The sequence below is a fragment of the Apostichopus japonicus genome, chromosome 21, assembly GCF_037975245.1.
Source record: "Apostichopus japonicus isolate 1M-3 chromosome 21, ASM3797524v1, whole genome shotgun sequence".
NCBI classification, from domain to species: Eukaryota; Metazoa; Echinodermata; class Holothuroidea; order Aspidochirotida; family Stichopodidae; genus Apostichopus; species Apostichopus japonicus.
Genome location: NC_092581.1, coordinates 6,457,952 through 6,477,414, shown reverse-complemented (window position 1 = coordinate 6,477,414; position 19,463 = coordinate 6,457,952). Strand labels below are relative to the sequence as shown.

General features: G+C 39.6%; 1 protein-coding gene across 2 annotated transcripts in view; it reads right to left on the bottom strand.

Moving 5' to 3' along the window:
• The window catches only part of LOC139962461 (glutamyl-tRNA(Gln) amidotransferase subunit A, mitochondrial-like), a 30,536-nt gene extending 20,155 nt beyond the window's left edge, over positions 1 to 10,381 (bottom strand). Inside the window, exon 1 of one of the 2 annotated variants that reach the window (XM_071962433.1) lies at positions 10,340 to 10,381. In XM_071962433.1, coding sequence (XP_071818534.1) covers positions 10,340 to 10,366 — 27 coding nt within the window. In that variant the 5' untranslated portion in view covers positions 10,367 to 10,381. Of the gene's footprint in view, positions 1 to 1,258; positions 1,548 to 10,339 lie in introns of those variants that run through there. The other variant, XM_071962434.1, reaches the window with a different exon arrangement.
• Positions 10,382 to 19,463: the final 9,082 nt, after the last annotated feature.

Here is a 19,463-nt window from a genome sequence, read left to right as displayed (position 1 = left end):
TGTTATTGTTATTTTTACTGCATACATGTACGTAACGTTAATTATAAGCCTACATTTTACAATACTATTACATTACTATAACAATATATCATGGTGTCTAGTCCAAAGCAAAGTTCTACTAGATGTGTATTGTGTAGCCTATGCCTATCTCTTTGCAAGCATTCTACCTTTAACATTCAAGAAACTCACACGTTATCAGCCTTTAATCCTCACAAAAATTTAACCTAATCAAAGGACTCATAACACTCACTTGACATAACATAAGCATCAGCACACAGCTACACTACATTTTGATGTAAGGAAATGGGGTGCAGACTGATCTAGGCCCATCTACCTTAGTAAGTAACGCAAGTAAACTGATAATGTGAACTAACGATGTTTTTTGGTAAAAAACTCAGTCAGGAAGAAATAAACTTTTCCTAAAGTTAATCACCATTAACTTTGCATGAAAGAAAGAATCCTGCCCACATTAATGCACTTAATTACACAGGCACTACTGCCTACCCCACTGTTAGTAATGGGCTGAAGACAATGCAAGTTTTTAAAAAAGAAATGACAGATGTGCATAACATAAAGATAAATTCATTCCAACCTTAAAGTGTGTTGGTACAATATAAATAATCTGACAAAAGTGATCAGTTGAAACACAAACTATTTTTCTGCTTATTGTGGCAAGAATTTCATCAGTAAATATTCTTGCTACATACCCTAACAGGTTACAAAAATTATGATGTACCATTAGAAGGTCTACCTACAAGTACAAGATTGAGCTAAGCATTACAGTACATTGGTAGACTAAGAGCAGATAGGCCTAGGTTTGAAGTACACAGCAGAGGGTGAAGGCAAAGGGTGTGTTCACCCGTGCCCCTAGACGGGTCTGATACCGTGTTCGTTTTTTTCACGAGTCAGGTACTAGGCATTACATCAGGCATAATTATCCAATTAATCAGCAACACTGCATTGCTATTTCAACAGAGGATCCTCTAAATAAGTACTAAGAGCACCATCGTTATGGAACGAAAGATTGGGTAAACAAGCACAGTTGCAACTATTCTCTTCAACAGACGACCGGCTAATTCAGCAAAAGCGCCATCCTCAGTGAACCGACGATCGGTTGATATTAGGCCTAGCTTCCAGTAACACCTAAAGTTAAGGCTTAACTTTATCAGGGGTATAGGCTACGCCTAGTCTAGATTGACCACCTTACAATGACATTCGTGTTTGCAGTTTGCTAGGCCTAGTTCCACGAAACCAGTACCTCTCTTATCCCAAGTCGTAGCATGTTCCTGCGAAAATAGCTAGCCGATGAATAGATCGGAAAATTGAATCGTAAAGTTTCCTTTGGGCTACGTTCGTTTCTGCATTAAAGAAAATGTATCGCTTTCTTATCAGTAGATGAAAGCGCTCGATTTGGTGGACTACTTGGGTTCAGTACACCAATCTGGCCGCAACTCAGCCGAAGCGTCAATTCGCTTTCACCTTTATTTTGGAACCGTCAAAGAATAAGGCTCTTATCAGAGGTTCCTTTTATCGACAGCATATTGCGCAATACTGGTCAAAGGTGAAAGGGGTATGCACGAAACTGTACCTGCATTTGTGTACATTCCAATTCTCCGATTTGTCTATGGCAAGCCATATGTGCAATAATTCGATAAACCGAGTTTATCGCCGTTAAACTCTGTTTTTCGATCGATTAACTCAGTTTATCGAATGGATAACCGTGTTTTTCGCGATAAACTCAGTTTATCGAGCGAAAAGCAGGGTTACCTCGATAAACTAAGATTATCGGCGATAAACCGAGTTTATCAAATGGGAACCATGTTTTTCGCTTTATAAACTAAGTTTATCGATAATCTCTGTTTATCAATTCGATTAACTCTGTTTCTTCGATATTTTAGCCCCCAAGATTTCGATTAACTCAGTTTATTGACTGAAAAAACAGTTGTTCGATAGTATGGTACGCCACATGGGCAATAATTCGATAAACCGAGTTCATCGCCGTTTACACTGTTTTTCGATCGATAAACTGAGTTAATCGATCGAAAAACAGAGTTTAACGGCGATAAACTCGGTTTATCGAATTGGATATGGCAGGCCACATGTGCAATAATTCGAATTGGAACTATGTTTTTCGATCGAAAAGCATAGTTCCTCAAGAAAATCTGATAAACTGAGTTTATCATTCTACTCGAAAAGCTTAGATTATCGATTTAGAGACCTCACTTTTTTAACAACTCTGCTTTTCGCTCGATAAACTGAGTTTATCGCAAAAAACACGGTTATCCAGTCGATAAATTCAGTTTATCGATCGAAAAACAGAGTTTAACGGCGATAAACTCGGTTTATCGAATTGGATATGGCAGGCCACATGTGCAATAATTCGAATTGGAACTAGCCTATGTTTTTCGATCGAAAAGCATAGTTCCTCAAGAAAATCTGATAAACTTTGTTTATCATTCTACTCGAAAAGCTTAGATTATCGATTTAGAGACCTCACTTTTTTAACAACTCTGCTTTTCGCTCGATAAACTGAGTTTATCGCAAAAAACACGGTTATCCAGTCGATAAATTCAGTTTATCGATCGAAAAACAGAGTTTAACGGCGATAAACTCGCTTTATCGAATTATTGCACATGTGGCTTGCCATATCTGTCCGCTGTTTCTGAGTTACACGTTCCTTAAAACTACGGAGTGCCAATTGTTTCAAAACTGAAATCGACATGTCCAAAGTGAAATCGACATTTCCAAACTGAAATCAACAAGTCCAAACTGAAATGGACACGTTCAAAGTGTAATCAATATGTTCAAGCGAAATCGACATGTTCAAAGCGATAATCGGCTTGTCCAAAAAGTGAAAGCGAAATGTCGAGATTGACAACGAACTTTAAAAACATAACGGCGATGCTTTCTGGTTTCTACATCTCCTGTATAATCCACTCCGCGCTAGCCTGGCGTGCCATTTGTTTCGAAACTCCAACTCGATAGCAGCGTGTCCAAACATAAATCGAGGTATCCAAACACGTCTGTTCTCATGGCAATTTGCACCCGGGCGCAAATATTTCTGCACGGCACGGACGTACGTACGTAACATAGCATAGGGCCGAGCTCCATTTAGGCCCCCTATCTTACTTGTTATTCGTGAACCATTTTATTTATTTATTTTATTTATTTATTTGTTTTTCCACAGAAGTACAAAGCGGAGGGAAGTCTTCCATAAAGCTTAAAAGCTTAACAAAGTGGAAGACTCCCTAAAGAAAAAAAAATTAATTAATAAATACAAATTGAATGTTTGTTACATTATGTACAGAAACTGCTGAAGTAAATAACTCATTTACATAATTTAATATGATGATATCAATTCTTTTTTTAAACATTTCTTAAATGAATTCTTTGTAGCCTTAGATTTAACGGTATTGCTTAATGAGTTCCATAACTTAGTTGCACGGTTGCGAAAGCTGCGTGTACCTAATTTCGTATGATAGAAGTTGCAATGAGCATTTTGTCTATTTCGGGTATTATAATTGTATAATTCTACATTAATTGTATAGAAATTATGAAAGGAACCCGGAAGTAGCCCATGCCATGCTTTATACGTAAATACAGCAAGTTGTAGCCTTATAATATCATTTAATTTCAGCAGGTTTTGACCTTTAAACAATGGACTAGTATGCTGACGAAATGCAGCATGTGTTATGTTACGTATTGCGCCTTTTTGTAGTTTATTGAGACGGTCAAGACAAGTTATGTTAGCACCAGACCAAATAATAGAACAGTAGGACAGATGAGGTAGAATGAGCGTATTATAAATCATTCTTAGAATGTGTGTCGGTAGGAAATGTTTTATTATAGCGAGTATACCAATGTTCCTTGCGACCTTAGAACAGATTGCTGAAATATGTTGTTGCCAACTTAGTTTTGAATCAATATATACACCTAAACATTTTATGTAGTCAACATTGTTAATTGGTGTACCATTCATATTAATGTTGTGAACTTGAGGAGGGTTGTTGGAGGAATTAAAAACAATGTAGTGTGTCTTGTTGACATTGATAGAAAGCTTGTTTGACCGAAACCAGTTACTAAACTTTTCTAGTTCATTAGATACAGTAATAGGTAGGATGCTAATGTTGTCAGAGTCAAAAAAAATAGTGGTGTCATCAGCAAACAAAGTAACTTTTGCAATGTTGGACACTTGACATATGTCGTTTACATAAATAATGAATAACAGAGGTCCCAGGATAGATCCCTGTGGTACACCACAAGGGACTTGGGCAAGATCAGAGTTATGTGACTTATACGCAGTAAATTGGTATCAAAACAGAACTTGAAGCTAGCAGTGAACGTGGTGTCATTTTGAGTTATGCGTTCTTGTTTTGGCTATATTGTTTTCAGTTTCAATACGTCAATTTTATTTTCGGTATATTGATACCAGTTTGGACATGATGATTTTAATTTCGGCAATAACATACCGACATCAATATGGACAAACCGCCATCAATATGGACATGTCGATTTCAGTGTGGAAATGTCCATTTCAGTTTGGACATGCCCATTTCAGTTTGGACATGTCGATTTCAGTTTGTACATGTCCATTTCAGTGTGGACATATCGATTTCAGTTGGACATGTTTAGAAACAATTGGCACTCCGTATAAAACGACGTTAGTGTGTCAACTGCGCACATTCGAAATTGTATAGATTGTTTTAGATCCCCCTGCAAGCAGGAACTCGCGAAGAAGCCTCATTGGCTTTAAAGCCGCAAGCTGACCCAAGTCAGTCTCTTAGATTCATATATATTAACGTCCATGATTATGAATTGTCAATTGTAAACAACTCTGTATCTGGACGGCATACATTAATCTCGGAGTGACTCGAACTCGGGACCTTATGATTCGACCTTATGACCTTAAATTCGTCGTTATTTGTAGGCGGCATCACCATTGATCTGTTTTACTCCGTGCTGCATTACGAAACTTCAAGTTGGTGACACTTTGCGTGTTATTAGCCCTTGTCTACTCCGCCTGTCCATAAGAACATTTCAAAGGTAGTAAATTCGAAAAGAAATGACGACAAATTCTCTGGAATAATTTGAAATAGATGGCAAAACTTTGTCTGACCTACTGGTAGTACTAACAAGTGGATGGGAAGGTAAAATAGTCCTGACCGCATGTATAGTGGTTGTCCGAGTGGATGATTATTCAGGCGCGTATCCAGGATTTTCAAACCCGGGGGGCGCGAATTACTATCTAAGCGGAGCGCCACCATCGGTTGGCGCGCAGCGTACAAGAAAATTTCTTGTTTTGAAACCCCCCAGATCACCGGAAACGGCACTTCTCGGGCTTGAAATGACCAACCAGATGTACACTTTTTGCCTGAGAACCAAGTATTTCCTAATAGTTTTTTTTCCATCCATAACCTTTTTGAAGATTGTCAACCCGGCACACATCATGTTCGACCTGATCGCATCTCCTGTGGGTCTTTGCTTTTGTAGGTGATTCTACGTCCCGGCCCACAATACCCGTCAGCCCCACTTTTCAAGGTTTTAAGCCCCATATTTGTTCAGAATTTGAAAATTCACATTTCTCGTGAATAAACTCACTTGAAAACATACCCATAATGTTGTACAAAATTTCATCTATGGACAACCAATATAGAAAAAACTTCCTTCAACCCCTAACAGACCGGTCAAAATTGCACGAGTAGAGGGAAGTGTGATGTAGAATGTTGGTCAGGAATTTTCGAAAATTCAGACACAGTTAATTTATTGGTGTAGAAATATTAAAACCTGTTATAACGGCTATTATAAAACTTGGTTGAAGGAAATGAAAAAATAGCAGATATTTCCTTCAACCGAACACTACACACATAGGCGTAGGAGGCGCGGCGGCAGTGGCGGAGCTAGGGGTATTGGTCAGGAGTGGCGAGAATGGTCTGAAGGGGCGCTTTCGACACTATCTAAGCGGAGCGCCACCACTGGTTGTCGCGTAGCGTACAGAAAATTTTTGAGTAAAGATACGATCCCTAGATCGCCGGAAATGACCCTTTCAGGGCCTGGCTAATTTGCAGATAAACGAAGAATAGGGTGTCATCGCCAAATTACACCAACAAAATGTGACAAATGTCAATAAGTAGATGAGAGCGCAATAAAAAAGTCAATAATCTAGAATAAGTAAAAAGTGGTAAAGAGCTGAAAAAGGCGCCAGCAGTCCATTTGAGTCCGTCAGGGGGGCATCCGCCCCCCTGACCATATGGACCCTCCGCCACTGCGCGGCGGGGGTGCAGGCCCTAATTCGCCATTACTAATGTAAAAGAGAGTTTTGACATAATTGGACCTCCATGCTTTTTATACATCTACATGAGACATGTCGTTGTTTACATTAGCATCTCGCGGTATACTGCGCAATTTGAACGAACCGTACGGTACATGATGGCATGCGATGTAATAACCGATGCTTGCTTTTATGATATTGACATGAACACGTTGAACGCGCGCGAAGCGCGCGAAAACTTTTGGTTATTTTTTCAGGCAAGTCGGACAGTTTTGAGGCTTTTCATCCTGGAACGCCATTTTCATGCTCACTGATATGATGTTATATCTGCTGTTTGCGTTACAAATTCGAACAGGCGCGTAGCGAGGAATTTGCCAAGGGAGGGGCGAAGCCTGTAGGCAAATTGTCTAAGCATAGCGCCACCATAGGTTGGCGCGAAGCGTACAAGCAAATTTTGGCCGAAAATGTCTCCCAGATCGCTGGAAATGACACTTCCCATGCCTTATAAGTTGCCTCTAAGCACTTTCTATTTTGAAATTACTTAGCGATATCATTTAAAAAAAAATGCTGAATGGGGGGGGGGCGGGCGGTCGCCCCTTTCCCAAAATGCGTCATGTTCCCCGACGACACGGTCGAGTTCGAGACCAGCCACAGTTGGTTTCATAGCACAATTCTACACACGCGTTATGCATGATAGACCATATAGTATATATATATAGATCATTAGTGAGAGAGGAAAATGGAAACGTCAAAAAATGGAGTTGTCGGTGTAAGGGGTAGGGTGAGTCACACTTTTACGAAATCATTGATCCGTCACTGGCTACCCTTCAGCGCTGTACTGATGTCACTGTTCTTCTTTCTGTTCCCGGTGTCTTCGCGTTTTGCTTTTACTCCCTCTTTTTCTCCTTTTTCTCTCTTTCTCTTTCTCCTTTTTCTTTTCCCTTCCTTCCTCTCCTCCTCCTCTTTTTTCCCCTCTCTTTTCCTTTTTTCTTCTCTTTTTTTCTCTTCTCTTTTTCTTACCCGGGGGGCGCGCGCCCCCAACGCCCCCCCCTGGATACGCACCTGTTATTGCACAAATGTATCCTAATGTTGAACTTGACAAAAGACTGTTGTCTGACTATATCGGTCTAAATACGACAAAGCAGAGAGCAATACTGATATACGCTTAATTTTAATGATCAATGTATCAAATAAATGGCAAATAATCACATGGAATGTAAGAAGTCTATCACTGAATATCACACACATCAGTAAGTTATCCTTGGATATAGAGCACATTATACATCATAAATAATGACCTTAAATTTAACTAGTATATAGGCGCTGCTGGTCAGGATGATATTTTTGCAACAGCAGTACAAATAATAATTATATCATCTGCAAACGGCACCGCGGTAATTGGCAAGGTTTCTTGCAAAATGTTAATAACTCACTTAAGCTAAACAATAATTCAATACGAATCTTTTTTTTTTAATACTTAAATGAAATGATACGCCATTTTCACAGCAGATAATATGCATTCTACAAAAGTGAAATACTGATTAGCTTTAGTGAAGCCGAATTCTCCTGAAATCAAATAGAATTCTACTTAAGCTTAAATTAAACTAGTTATTCAACTTAAGTGACGTAAAAGTAAGCTTAAATAAAATAGAACTATAAAAAGGCGACCACAATGTCCATGTGAATCGGAGTTTTAGCGTCGAATTCGTACTTTATGTGTCAGAATGTAATATTTAAATATGAAATTAATATCATGGACATATGGTATCATTTATGACTTAATTAATGTACTTTTCGAATGTTTCGAGGCGTTGGCAACGTTTTTTTGTGAACAATTTAATGAGAAAAATTGATACGAGTACGGCCTATGCTTTATATATGGTTATATTAACGGTCGTGTCGCTACATCAGTTCCTGAAATTCAGAAAATATGTGTCAGTTTTGTTTTTCGGTTTAGTTATCATGCATATTCCAATTGTTTCCCATGAACTTTCCATTAGTTCCAGAAAATAGGAAATAATAATATTTCCCGGAAAACCTGTAACTACATCTATAGGGTCCCCCTTGATCCAATACCATCCGAAAGTACAGATAGTCTTCTGATTGAAAATTACATAAAGCGTAACGGCATCGGGGCATGCGAAGTGCCGTATAGATACATATATAGGACGTGATCTACCCAAGGAAAGACAAAAATGACAGAAAAATGAAAGAGTAAAATCGGAAAAAGAATCCTTAAACTAAACTAACCAGAATGCAAAATGCATGGAGGTTTCGATGACTTCAAGGCACTACACTTCTGATTGTTAACCAGAAGTAGCTGTTACAATATAAATAGCCCGAACCACTATTTTGAGGTACAATTACACAATGGCATGCATGATAAACACAGGTCAGTATACTGCAGTGCGTGGCAATACACACCTCCACCAAAACAAGTATGAGAAGTATCCACGATTCCCATCGTTAAATATCAGGTAAAGGGTTTTAGAGTTTGACCTCTGGTCACCTCATTGAGATTTGACCTCACAAGCAACAGATTCCTGTACTCAATATGCAGGGTTATAGCTAGGAGATTGTGAGTGCTGGTTAAATAAATTTGCGAAGCGTAGCGAGCGTAGCGAACGAAGCTCTCGCATCTCACGGCCGGGGGTCCAGGGGCCCGCTTAAGGGTGATTTTTGCTACTTTTCAGATTTACAATTGGTAAATAACAGAAAAAGGTGACGTTATTATCATGTTTTACGGCAAGGGAAAGATAAATTTGTTACTTTTGTTGCATTTCACAAACATTTTACTATTTTTTTGTGCCGGCCAGTGGACTGTTTATTCACTTCCAATGCTGGCCGGCAGGCGTGAGTGGCGGTTACCACCGGCCGCCGCCGGCCGGCGTGGCTATAACCCTGTCAATATGGCAACACCATATACCATGTATGAAAAGTATCCATGTTTTCTACCATGAGAAATCATGTCTTAGAGGTTTTCAGGCCTCGACAAATATTTTTAAAAGTACTCGCTATTTGGCGACCGTGACTAAAAATCTACTTGCCAAATTTCACTCGCCACTAGGCCTATGATTGCTGTTCTAGTCTCCAAAGAACAGATCTACAACATTAATACTTTTTGTTTTGCCATGTCTAAACATGTGTAATTATAACCCAGGCTGCTGTAATCATTGAAAATTCGAGTCAACGTAACAAGTATTACTGCATAGCACATTGGTATACCGACGTAAAAGCAATGCCCGGTTTCATTTCTACGAGGAAATTGACAGCTAGCTAACCGTCAAATGATCATTTTGTGTTTTGCCATGTACCAAAGTCCGTGGAAATTTTGGCATATTCTTAAAACTTTCTATAAAAGGTCGAAAGTTTGAGGAAAACACCAAAATCATTCAACAGTTTATTTAAAAATTTCGTATACCCTCATACACTCCCTCTAATTGATTGAGTACCACCTAAATATGTCATCATCCCGAGGTTTCTAGAAAGTTGATATTTTGAGATTAAAATAGTCTGTTGAACTTTTAAAACGTTATAAAGGAATAAATCGAAATATTTGGGAGATGTCAGGATTGAAATTTGTGTCATGAGTGTGTCATTTAGTCAGGTCATGATGACAAAATGTTGCCAGGAGGTACAAACATGGCTATTCCCTTATAGCTATCCTTCTTTTTTTTCATTTCATTTTTTTTTTCATTTTCAAGCTGAATTTACACTTGTCACTGAAAACATTGAAAACATGTCTTATTAGGTACATGCTCAGAAATTGCCAACTTTATAAAGGAGAATAAGTAGTGCAATCAGTAATAAGTCTATAAAAATCAATGCAAATGAGAATCGGTCTGTAGTATTTTGATTTCTTCAAGCTATCACCTTTGTCTGTCAAAGGGGTTTTCTTATATAATCGTCCCTGGTCCTAACGAGGGGATACCAATACACGGTGCTTTTTCAGGGACCTTAAGTTCCCTCGAAGTGGTCGAGTTTGATTTCCCAGATTGCGAAAAAAATGATAGCAAAGATTATTTTACAGCAAATGAAAATAATGGATGCAAATGTGCCTCACATACGAACCTCAAGTAGGAGGATATTAATATCCATGTGCTTAATGTTTTTTCGTCGTTATACAGTCATCAATTGAATGCTTGATACGTGTTACCGGAATCCGATTAAAACGCTTAACTTTCATTGTGAATTCTGGACTCCTCGCATAGCGTAAACGTCTTGCAGTACAGATTTCAGTAATATGAAAGCAAATGCACCAATTGAATGGCATAAATCTCTCTGTATTGTTATAAACTTGTTTCGAATAAAGAAGATGTGGCTCGTCAATGAGTATCGATAAAGTCCATTAGTGTGTTACGTGTTGGACATAACGGGGACTACTTGGTATTCCAGTCATGGCAGTTTTCTTCATCTGTTCATTGTTCTTCAGAATGTAGTCAATTGACTTGTAAAACAAATAGAATAAAGAACAAGGAATCGGATAATATTCTTCCGAGATCAAACTAGTTTTATCCTGAGACGTGTACAACGAACAGATAGACCGAAGGGTTGAAGACATCCCCGAAGATCATGTGTAGTATCTGTTCTCTTTCGAGGGGAATGGTGATATACACCTGGCGATGATCACACAGTCACAGTATCGATGCAAGGGGACTGGGGTTGAGAGCGGATCAGACGTTCGGTAGTTTGGTTTTCGTGCCCAGGTTCTTTCCTGGGTGACTTTTCTTAAAAAGTATCCCCGGTATTCAATCATGGGAGAATTATCGACAGATCGATTTTGCTGTTATTTGATAACTCACTTAAATAATTAAATAATGAATAAGGAGTGGAGGAGGAGAAAAATAAGGAGGAGAAAAATTCATTAAATAATGAATTTAAGGAGTGTTAGCTCAGTGGTTAACGCCGGTGCCTTTCAATCATAAGGTCCCCGGTTCGAGTCACTCCCAGATTAATGTATGTCGTCCAGTTACAGAGTTGTTGACAATTAACAATTCATAATCATGGACGTTAAATATGAATGTAAGAGACTGACTTCGGTCAGCTTGCGGCTTTGATAAGCCAATGCGGCTTCTTCGCGAGTTCCTGCTTGCAGGAGGATCTAATATACATACAATAAGGCAGAATTTTAGTCTTGATATGTTATAATACAAAGAAAACAGACAACTTTGAGTCCAATAATGTTTCTGTAGCTATTCCAGTATTTTTCAAGGTATGTATCGTTAAATATACTTAAATTCTGGAATATTCGTTTAGGCTAACTTGATGGTGACGTCGGCTCCTCATGGTAGTTCTTATAGTTAATGTCAATCCGTTGTTAACAAATTTGTAATGAATTATAAACATTTCATTTGAGATCATATAATCGCCAAATTGAACGAATCCCTAGGATGAAGTTAACAACGCTGCATACACAGTCTAACGGAAGCAAGGCAGTATTACACACTGACTGAAGCCACAAGTCCCAGCACTAAGTTTGAACCAAACTTTAGCACTGTAAACTTGCATTAAAGAGGAACACCAAATTAGATGTTCACCCTTCGAACCGTAATCATACACTGAAGTCGAGAGCCGCTCATACTTTCTCACGTAATCCCTCCGTTTGTGTAATGTCTCGGTAGAATCTTAATTTCTCCTATTGGGTTTAGTAGTGCAACCGAGGAACTAATCTGATGAGCTGTGTACTAAACTGAAAGGTCCAGTCACTTTAACTATAGTGAACCTCAACTGTTTAAAGGGTCATTCCAAAAACAAAAACAAAATGTAATGTGCTATACAACCCTAGCTAGACCGAGAGAAGTGGTTTTTAACGGTTCACGGCATATCAAATTTAATTTTGTTCCTGAAATTATCAAAACAGAATAGGGGTTCTATATTTTTCGTGAAACTCAAAAAAAGTTCCGGAAACTACCTACCATCCGGTTTGAAAATTTGCTACAACACTGTTGCTTATAATGGGACCATATTAAAACTGGTCTACTTTGGTTTACCTGCAAACCCATGTGAACCGAATGACTGTTTGAATGTTTTGCTTGGCTAACCACAAGTAACCCATTGCAATAAAATTCATTCCACCTTCAGTGATAAGATAAAAATCGGCTTTAAAGGAATTCGATGGCGCTAGTTTGAAACAGGGTGCTTTTTAATATAAAATAATTATATGGCTTTTAAAGGCAACCGTAGATTTACTTATATGAGAATAGCGCCTCACCAGGCAACGTATTCAGTGGACGGTGGCTGCAAGCATACCGATCGCAGACTGAGTGTCCCCACCTCTGGCCAAAGGCAAGGATTCACGCACGCCACCTAGACGATTACTGAAAGAGAAAAAGAAATTTTGAACGTGTATAACCATGGAGTCGAACTCAGTTCATCAGGTTACCAGTCCACTGCTCCACCATCTGAGCCATTTCACGAGTTAACTTTCTATGAACTTAAATTGGTGTTGTTGGTTGGATTTAATCTATTGGTAAGAGTTAATGACACTGCCTTAGACGAAATCTCTATTCACACTGATTTACTCTAATTAGAAAAACGGATCTTTATTAAAAAAAAGGGCTCACGCTTCAATTTCTTTGTTTACATTGCAGCAAGCAGCAAGAATGTTACTTCCTAACAAGAGTCGTAAATGTACAATAAATAGGCTTATGCCCCGATACTATCGATGACTGCGAAGCAAGCAGTAAAAGAAAAAAGGATTCCGTGAAATCGTCTTATTCACAAACTGAGGTTGCTTAAGATTATGCTCGCAAGAGAGTTTTTTTCTGTAAGTTGTCTCCCTTATAACTATATTCTATACAGACGATAATGAACTGGGATTAAGCCTGATATTTCAACAAACAATTCCTATTCATATTTTAAGACCTTTTTGAACGAGGAAGGGACAATACATATTAAGTCAAACACGTTAACTACATGTGACTAATCTTATTTAGGGATCTGAATGGCTGGAAATAGCACAGTAATTCGGAACCCGAAACAGAATTCAAAGGGTTATGAGTTCATGCAAGTAGATTTTGGGAAACACGGAGATCGGGAATTCGTCAACTACAAGAATTAGTTTAGTCCGCAAATGACTAGATGTGTTTATTGATCCTTTGAAACTGCGGTATATGCGTGTATAGCCACCCCCCCCCCCCTTTCAATGACTATGTTCCACACACATACGAAGTGTGTATTTAGTTTAATACAAAATATTGGAATCATCTTTATAAATATCAAATTTTGATCTATGATCAGCCAACGTTGTTTACAAGTGTTGCATTTTGAAAGGCTGAATGGTAACGAGGAAGGGACGGTGACGAAGACGGGTTTGGATGTCTTTATAGGTTAAAGGGTGTGAAGACTCGCGCAAAAAGAAACGTCTAATGCCGGTAATTGGCCTAGTTTCGAATGATGTGTAACAGAAGTGTTAAACACCACCATCGATCCCAGAAAATACACACACAGCTTGCTACCGTCGGTAATTAGACACTAGTGTAGAGTCAATATATACAGCTACGGTCAATACCAACATCACAGTATACAAACGATACGGCGAGGGACATCTCAGGTTCAGCTAAAGATAACAAGGTATCACGTTTCATTACTGTCTGCATTTTGTAGCGACACGAACAAAACGTCACTTGCAAGCAACAGAAAGTTAACTTTTTCAGATGGCCGCACGCCGTTTGGAGCGAGTCTTCAATGCCTTTAATATGTGCAGTACAAGTCAACACTCTTACATGGCGACTCTATCAGCAGCTAAAATCTCTATAAAGCATTTGCTGAGGTTTAAGCATGAAAGGTATAAACGTAGCTAGGCAGAGCCAATATACGGCTCTGTAGCTAGGTAAACTGGGTAACCGTACGTAACCATGGTATCGTCCTGTATTAGGCACTGGTATTACCATTGGGTAACTCGCAAATGCGTCACGCTCACTTCATACAGTTTGGCGAAAATATATCTTGTCATCAAGAAAACAACGTGAGAACAAGAGAGTAAAAAAAACGGTAGCAAAAGCGAGGACTGATGTAGAAGCGCGAAATAGGGCTAAAAAAAAGGAAAAAGAAAAAAGAAAAGAAAAGCGAATCCCTACGGGATTTTCACCCCACCATCTTATGAATTTTCATCCCCATCATGTTTTTTCAGAGTTAGCTAGGACCCTCAGCTATCACAATCTGCTTGTTTGCCGTTAAATTAATAGTTGGTGTGGCCACCAGCGCTGTTGCCATGGCAACACATTCATGAAAACTTGGAATTTGAGAATTTGTCATATCTTTTATAATTAAATAACCTAAAAGCACAACGTTAGTGTCTCAGTGTGTATATTTGAAGCTGCCCTGGTGAAACCAATCATAATCAGGAAAGTCAAAGTCATCCATAATTAGGGTTGTTTCCATGGTAATAGCCATGATGAAATTTGGACTTTCAGAAAAAAATCATATCTTATACATATACCAAAAAATACAAACTAATTGTCTTTTATACATTGATTTGGCGTTGCCCGGTTGATTGCAGTCAAGATCTGGATCATTTAAGGTCATTGTCATGTCTTAATAGGGCTGTTGCCATGGTAACACCATGATGATAAATTCAAATTATAGAACGAAATGTAAAATTACTAATGTCTAAGTGTATATTTGAGCAAAGACATGACATTTTCTTCTCAAATTCGAATTCTGTCAGCCTAGTGTTGCCATGATTGGGATTGGGATTGGGATTGAGCTTGATCTGCATGATAATGATTTTGATCTAATCTACCAGGCAGCTCTAAATCTATGTATCTTGACACTTACATTGTGTTTTTATGTCCTTTAGTTACATAAATATGACATTTTGTTGTCAAAGTCCACATCAAACTCAAATTAAGTCAGCCTAGTGTTGACATGGCAACGGTCTTGATTGAACTCGATCGTGACTTTAAATGGGCCTGATCTTGGGCTCAATCAACCAGAAAGTCTGACATATATATGCCAAAGACACATTGATTGTGTATTCATGTTGTTCAGTTACAATTATAATAAATTATCCCCCAATTGTTTTGAAGCGTTGTCATCGCAACGGTCCTGATTGGGTATAATAAAAACCTTAAATGAATCAGATCTTGATTGCAATCAACCAGGCACCATACAATTGATGTTACTAAACACTTAGATTGTGTTTTTATGTTGTATACTCCAAAAGATATGATTTTTTTGTAGTGCTGCTATGGCGACATTAAATGAATGGTGTTGGAGGTGTGGGTGATCGGGAGGGGGGGGGGGGAGAAAGAGGGGAAGCAAATCCCTCTCGGGTTATTAAATGCAGTGCGGTGTGCTGTAAAGACGGAGAGGACTTTGGAATGCCCTATAGTGATGATGTTATAATTGTTGGACACTTCCAGCTCAACGGATTGCTGGCAACATTATTGCTTAACGGTATTGCTGTTTTCAACAATTTTATAAGACCCCATCGAAGATTACTCAAGATAAGATAGTTATCGTTCGAAGTAAGACATACCTTTTAAGTAATGTTCATCATATGAAGATCAACAAGGAGACTGATGAAGGAAAATTGATTCGATCCTTAACTCCATTCGCTCGCCCGATAACTCCCCAAAACACCAGTTAGGCCCGCTTACAGAACCAATTCGGACCCCTGGGCGACTTATGTTAAATGTCCTCCTTTATGATTTTATATGTCCCTTGGCTGTTTTCCCGGACCCGTCCTCACACAAATTACACACACGCACGCACACACACATATGCCATCATGAATGCAAAAATTACGATTATGATCGAAACCAAAAGTAAAATGTATTTATTAGCACAACCATGTGTTAAGTCCCGGTGGGATGCCCCATGGAGAGTCTCCAGAAAGGTAGTCTGCCATATCTTTTGTTAAATCCTATATATGCCAACCTGTTACAAATTTAGTGTAAAATTTACTTTTTAAAGTCCATCTGTTTTTATTTATGCTTAATTTCTTGGTCATTAGATCAATAGAAAACGAGAAAAGGCAAAAGGGGATGCTACTTGAGTTGGCTGTATTCTTTTGTATCTTTTGCAACAAAATATGTTAACATCAAACAACAAATGTAGGTGACTCACTTTAATAAAAAAAATGGCATACATCTGTGTTGAACTCATGCATGATGTTACCTGAGCACTTTATGGCATCCACGGCACACAATTTAGGACCCCCCCCCCTCCCACCCACTCTTGAGTTACCAAACCCTAGGCGGGACTACTTCAGCACACTAGGAATCTCTCCCAATATACAAATCTGCTACTCAAAGAACTGGCCATATAGCAAGGTGACAATATTTTTGCAGGAAAATCCGGTACATGATATACTTATAAACAGAAGCAAGTTATTCTGGACCCATATATATATCTTCATTTCTCAACGAATGCAAGGGTGGGCAACCAAATATATTTCCAAACGACTGAGTTAAAGGACATCATGATAGTAGTTTTGCATACTATCAAGCATGGGCGTCAGCAGGTTTCAGAAAGTGAGGGGGACACTATACTATCTAAGCGGAGCGCCACCATTGGTTGGCGCGTAGCCCAAAATTTTGGGTACATAAGACCCCCTAGATCGCAGGAGACGGCCTTCCTGAGTCGCTTTTAGTTACATCAGAACCAGATCTGTGAGGAGAAATTTTGTCTCACAAAACTAAATTCCGACAGAAAGTACTGGTAGAAAGATGCCGTTCTGACACCAAGGGAAACGAATTACACAGCGTCCATCTCACACGAAATATTAAAAAAGTGGCGCCGTCACATCTGGGATGAGTGGAGTGGTATATATAATACATGCATGTAGGTGCGAGACGTCAGTTGTTATGTGCCCAGGTACTTTAATAATAATAATAATCAGAAAAAGGCACCGCGCGCAGAGCGTGTTTAGCGCCTAGCTAGCACTCAACAATAAAGATCTACCATATCCGGCGAATACATGTAGCCTTAATTACTTAACCCCTACACCCCTATTCGTCCGTCCAGTCCAAGGGACTGGAGGTAGTGATATGAACATAGTAGCTCATCACCATCTACCTGTATGGCTTACCTAATCCCTTGTAACCCATACAAACAACATGTGTGCAAGATTCAATACACCTTCGAATGGTCTCCCCCTCCCCCCCCCCCCCCAGAACGAATTAAATGGGCAGATTTAGGATATTAGGAGAATGGGAGATAAATGACGGTGCAAGTGATAGATAGCAGGGGCCCAGGGAGTCCAGATTTCTTGACCTTAAATATTTGCAGAATATGTCACTGGGTCACTCAGTGCTTGTCCCAACACCCAACTTAGGAGGATTCACCGCAGTGTCAGAAGTTCCCAAAAATCGGTATACGACTGTCTGATGATCTGATGAACTATTCTGCGATTCTCTGTGGACTCAACGCTGCCAGCCTATCGCAATGCACATGGCAGATCATGAGATGGTTAAGGCGCTGCTGTGTCATGGTGCAACGGAGCCAGGTCTTCATGCGTCAAAGAGCACTGAATGAACGTTCGGCTGTGCACGAGCTTGCTGGGGAGATGAGCAGGAGACGTAGCAACCGCTCAACCTGGGGGAACATTCGCCGGACCTCTGGAACCATGTCCTTGAAGAGGCCTAAAATATATGATATTACCTTCCTGGTGGAGTCTTTGCCTTGTTTTCAAGTTGAAATGTGTCGTTGTTTTCTCTGATTCACAGTGTAGGGCAAGGGGAATTCCATTTCTGGCGAGAAGGGGTGCTTCCACAAAACACTCTAAAACATCGTTCAAACATCGCACAAATTTTTATCAGAGGTCTCGGACGAAGCGGGGAGGGTGAATATCGGAGGAAGGGGGATAAAGGGCCAAGCACTGTTCTAATTTCCAGTGCAATTTATTGATAATGATTCTTAAGTTAGATTCTACTTGAATCAGCTCAGCAATTGTGATAGAAAATCGCGCATATGCATGTGCTTTTTTTAAATAACTGCTCTGAAAAGTGGGTGGGACAAATGATATGATATCCCCTCCACTATTGAAAGTGGGGGGGGGGGGGACATGTCCCCCCTGTCCCCCACCTGTTGACGCCCATGCTATCAAGTACCATTTTCATACGATTTTGTTAGGAAAATGCACGTATAAATTACTTTTGAAGACCATCAAGTTACGTTTTCGTGCAATCACTGTATCCAAGTATACCACGAACTTGGTATCACACATTATCAGATATATTTTCATGCACCACCAATTAAGTTCTGCACATTCGATACGATGAAGTACGGAAATATTGTTTCAACCAATAAATTTGCACACGAGTATAAAATGGCACAAAAGGCGCGCCATACATATGTGCTGCATATGCAGTTGGAATTCACAGAACCATACAGAGCCGTAGAGCCATATCAACGGTTTGTGCAATCACAAATCAGGTGATGCACACCCAAGGGCGGCGGAAGCACTTTTAATCTGGGGGGGGGGCACCGACATCAAAGGGCACGTTGCAGAAATTCGATTGGACTGATTCAGCCTTATATTTAGTACCCTTTATTACTCTTATTGTCTTATCTTATTTGCGTATACACATCACTCCATAACGCTCCCCCCCCCCCCCCCAAGGAAAAATGCATACTAGCACTGCAATATCCAATGTGCAAATTGGGAAACAAGGAACAAGTTTTCTTTTGAGACAAAATGAGGTGAAATCATGCTAGTTGCTATAATGTAGGAATCTTCCGAATTAGAGTTTATTTCTTGTTAATATCTCAACAATTTTTTTCCATTCGAAATAGCTTTGAGTTTGACCCACAGGCGTAGCCAGGATTTGCAAAGTTGTTTGCACGACTATCTGAGCGGAGCGCCACCATCGGTTGGCGCGGAGCGTACAAGAAAATTTTTGGTTTTACAAACCCCTCAGATGGCCGGAAACGGCCCTTCCCGAGTGTTCATTCTGGTTCCCTGGCCTCTTGCTAACTTGAGACACCTCAATTTTTATGTAGAAAAAGGGCACATTTTTAACCTGAGGAAAAGTGGGGGGGCACGTGCCCCCTGTGCCCCCCGGTTCCGCCGCCCTTGTGCACACCTGACGATGATCACACAGTCACAGTCCCGATGTAAGGGTACTGGGGTTAAAAGCGGATCCGTCGTTCAGTAGTTTGGTTTTCGTGCCCAGGTTCTTTCCTGGGCTACTTTTTCTTAAAAAGTATCACATAGCCGTATATAGTATATACGACTCTGTGCATTCAG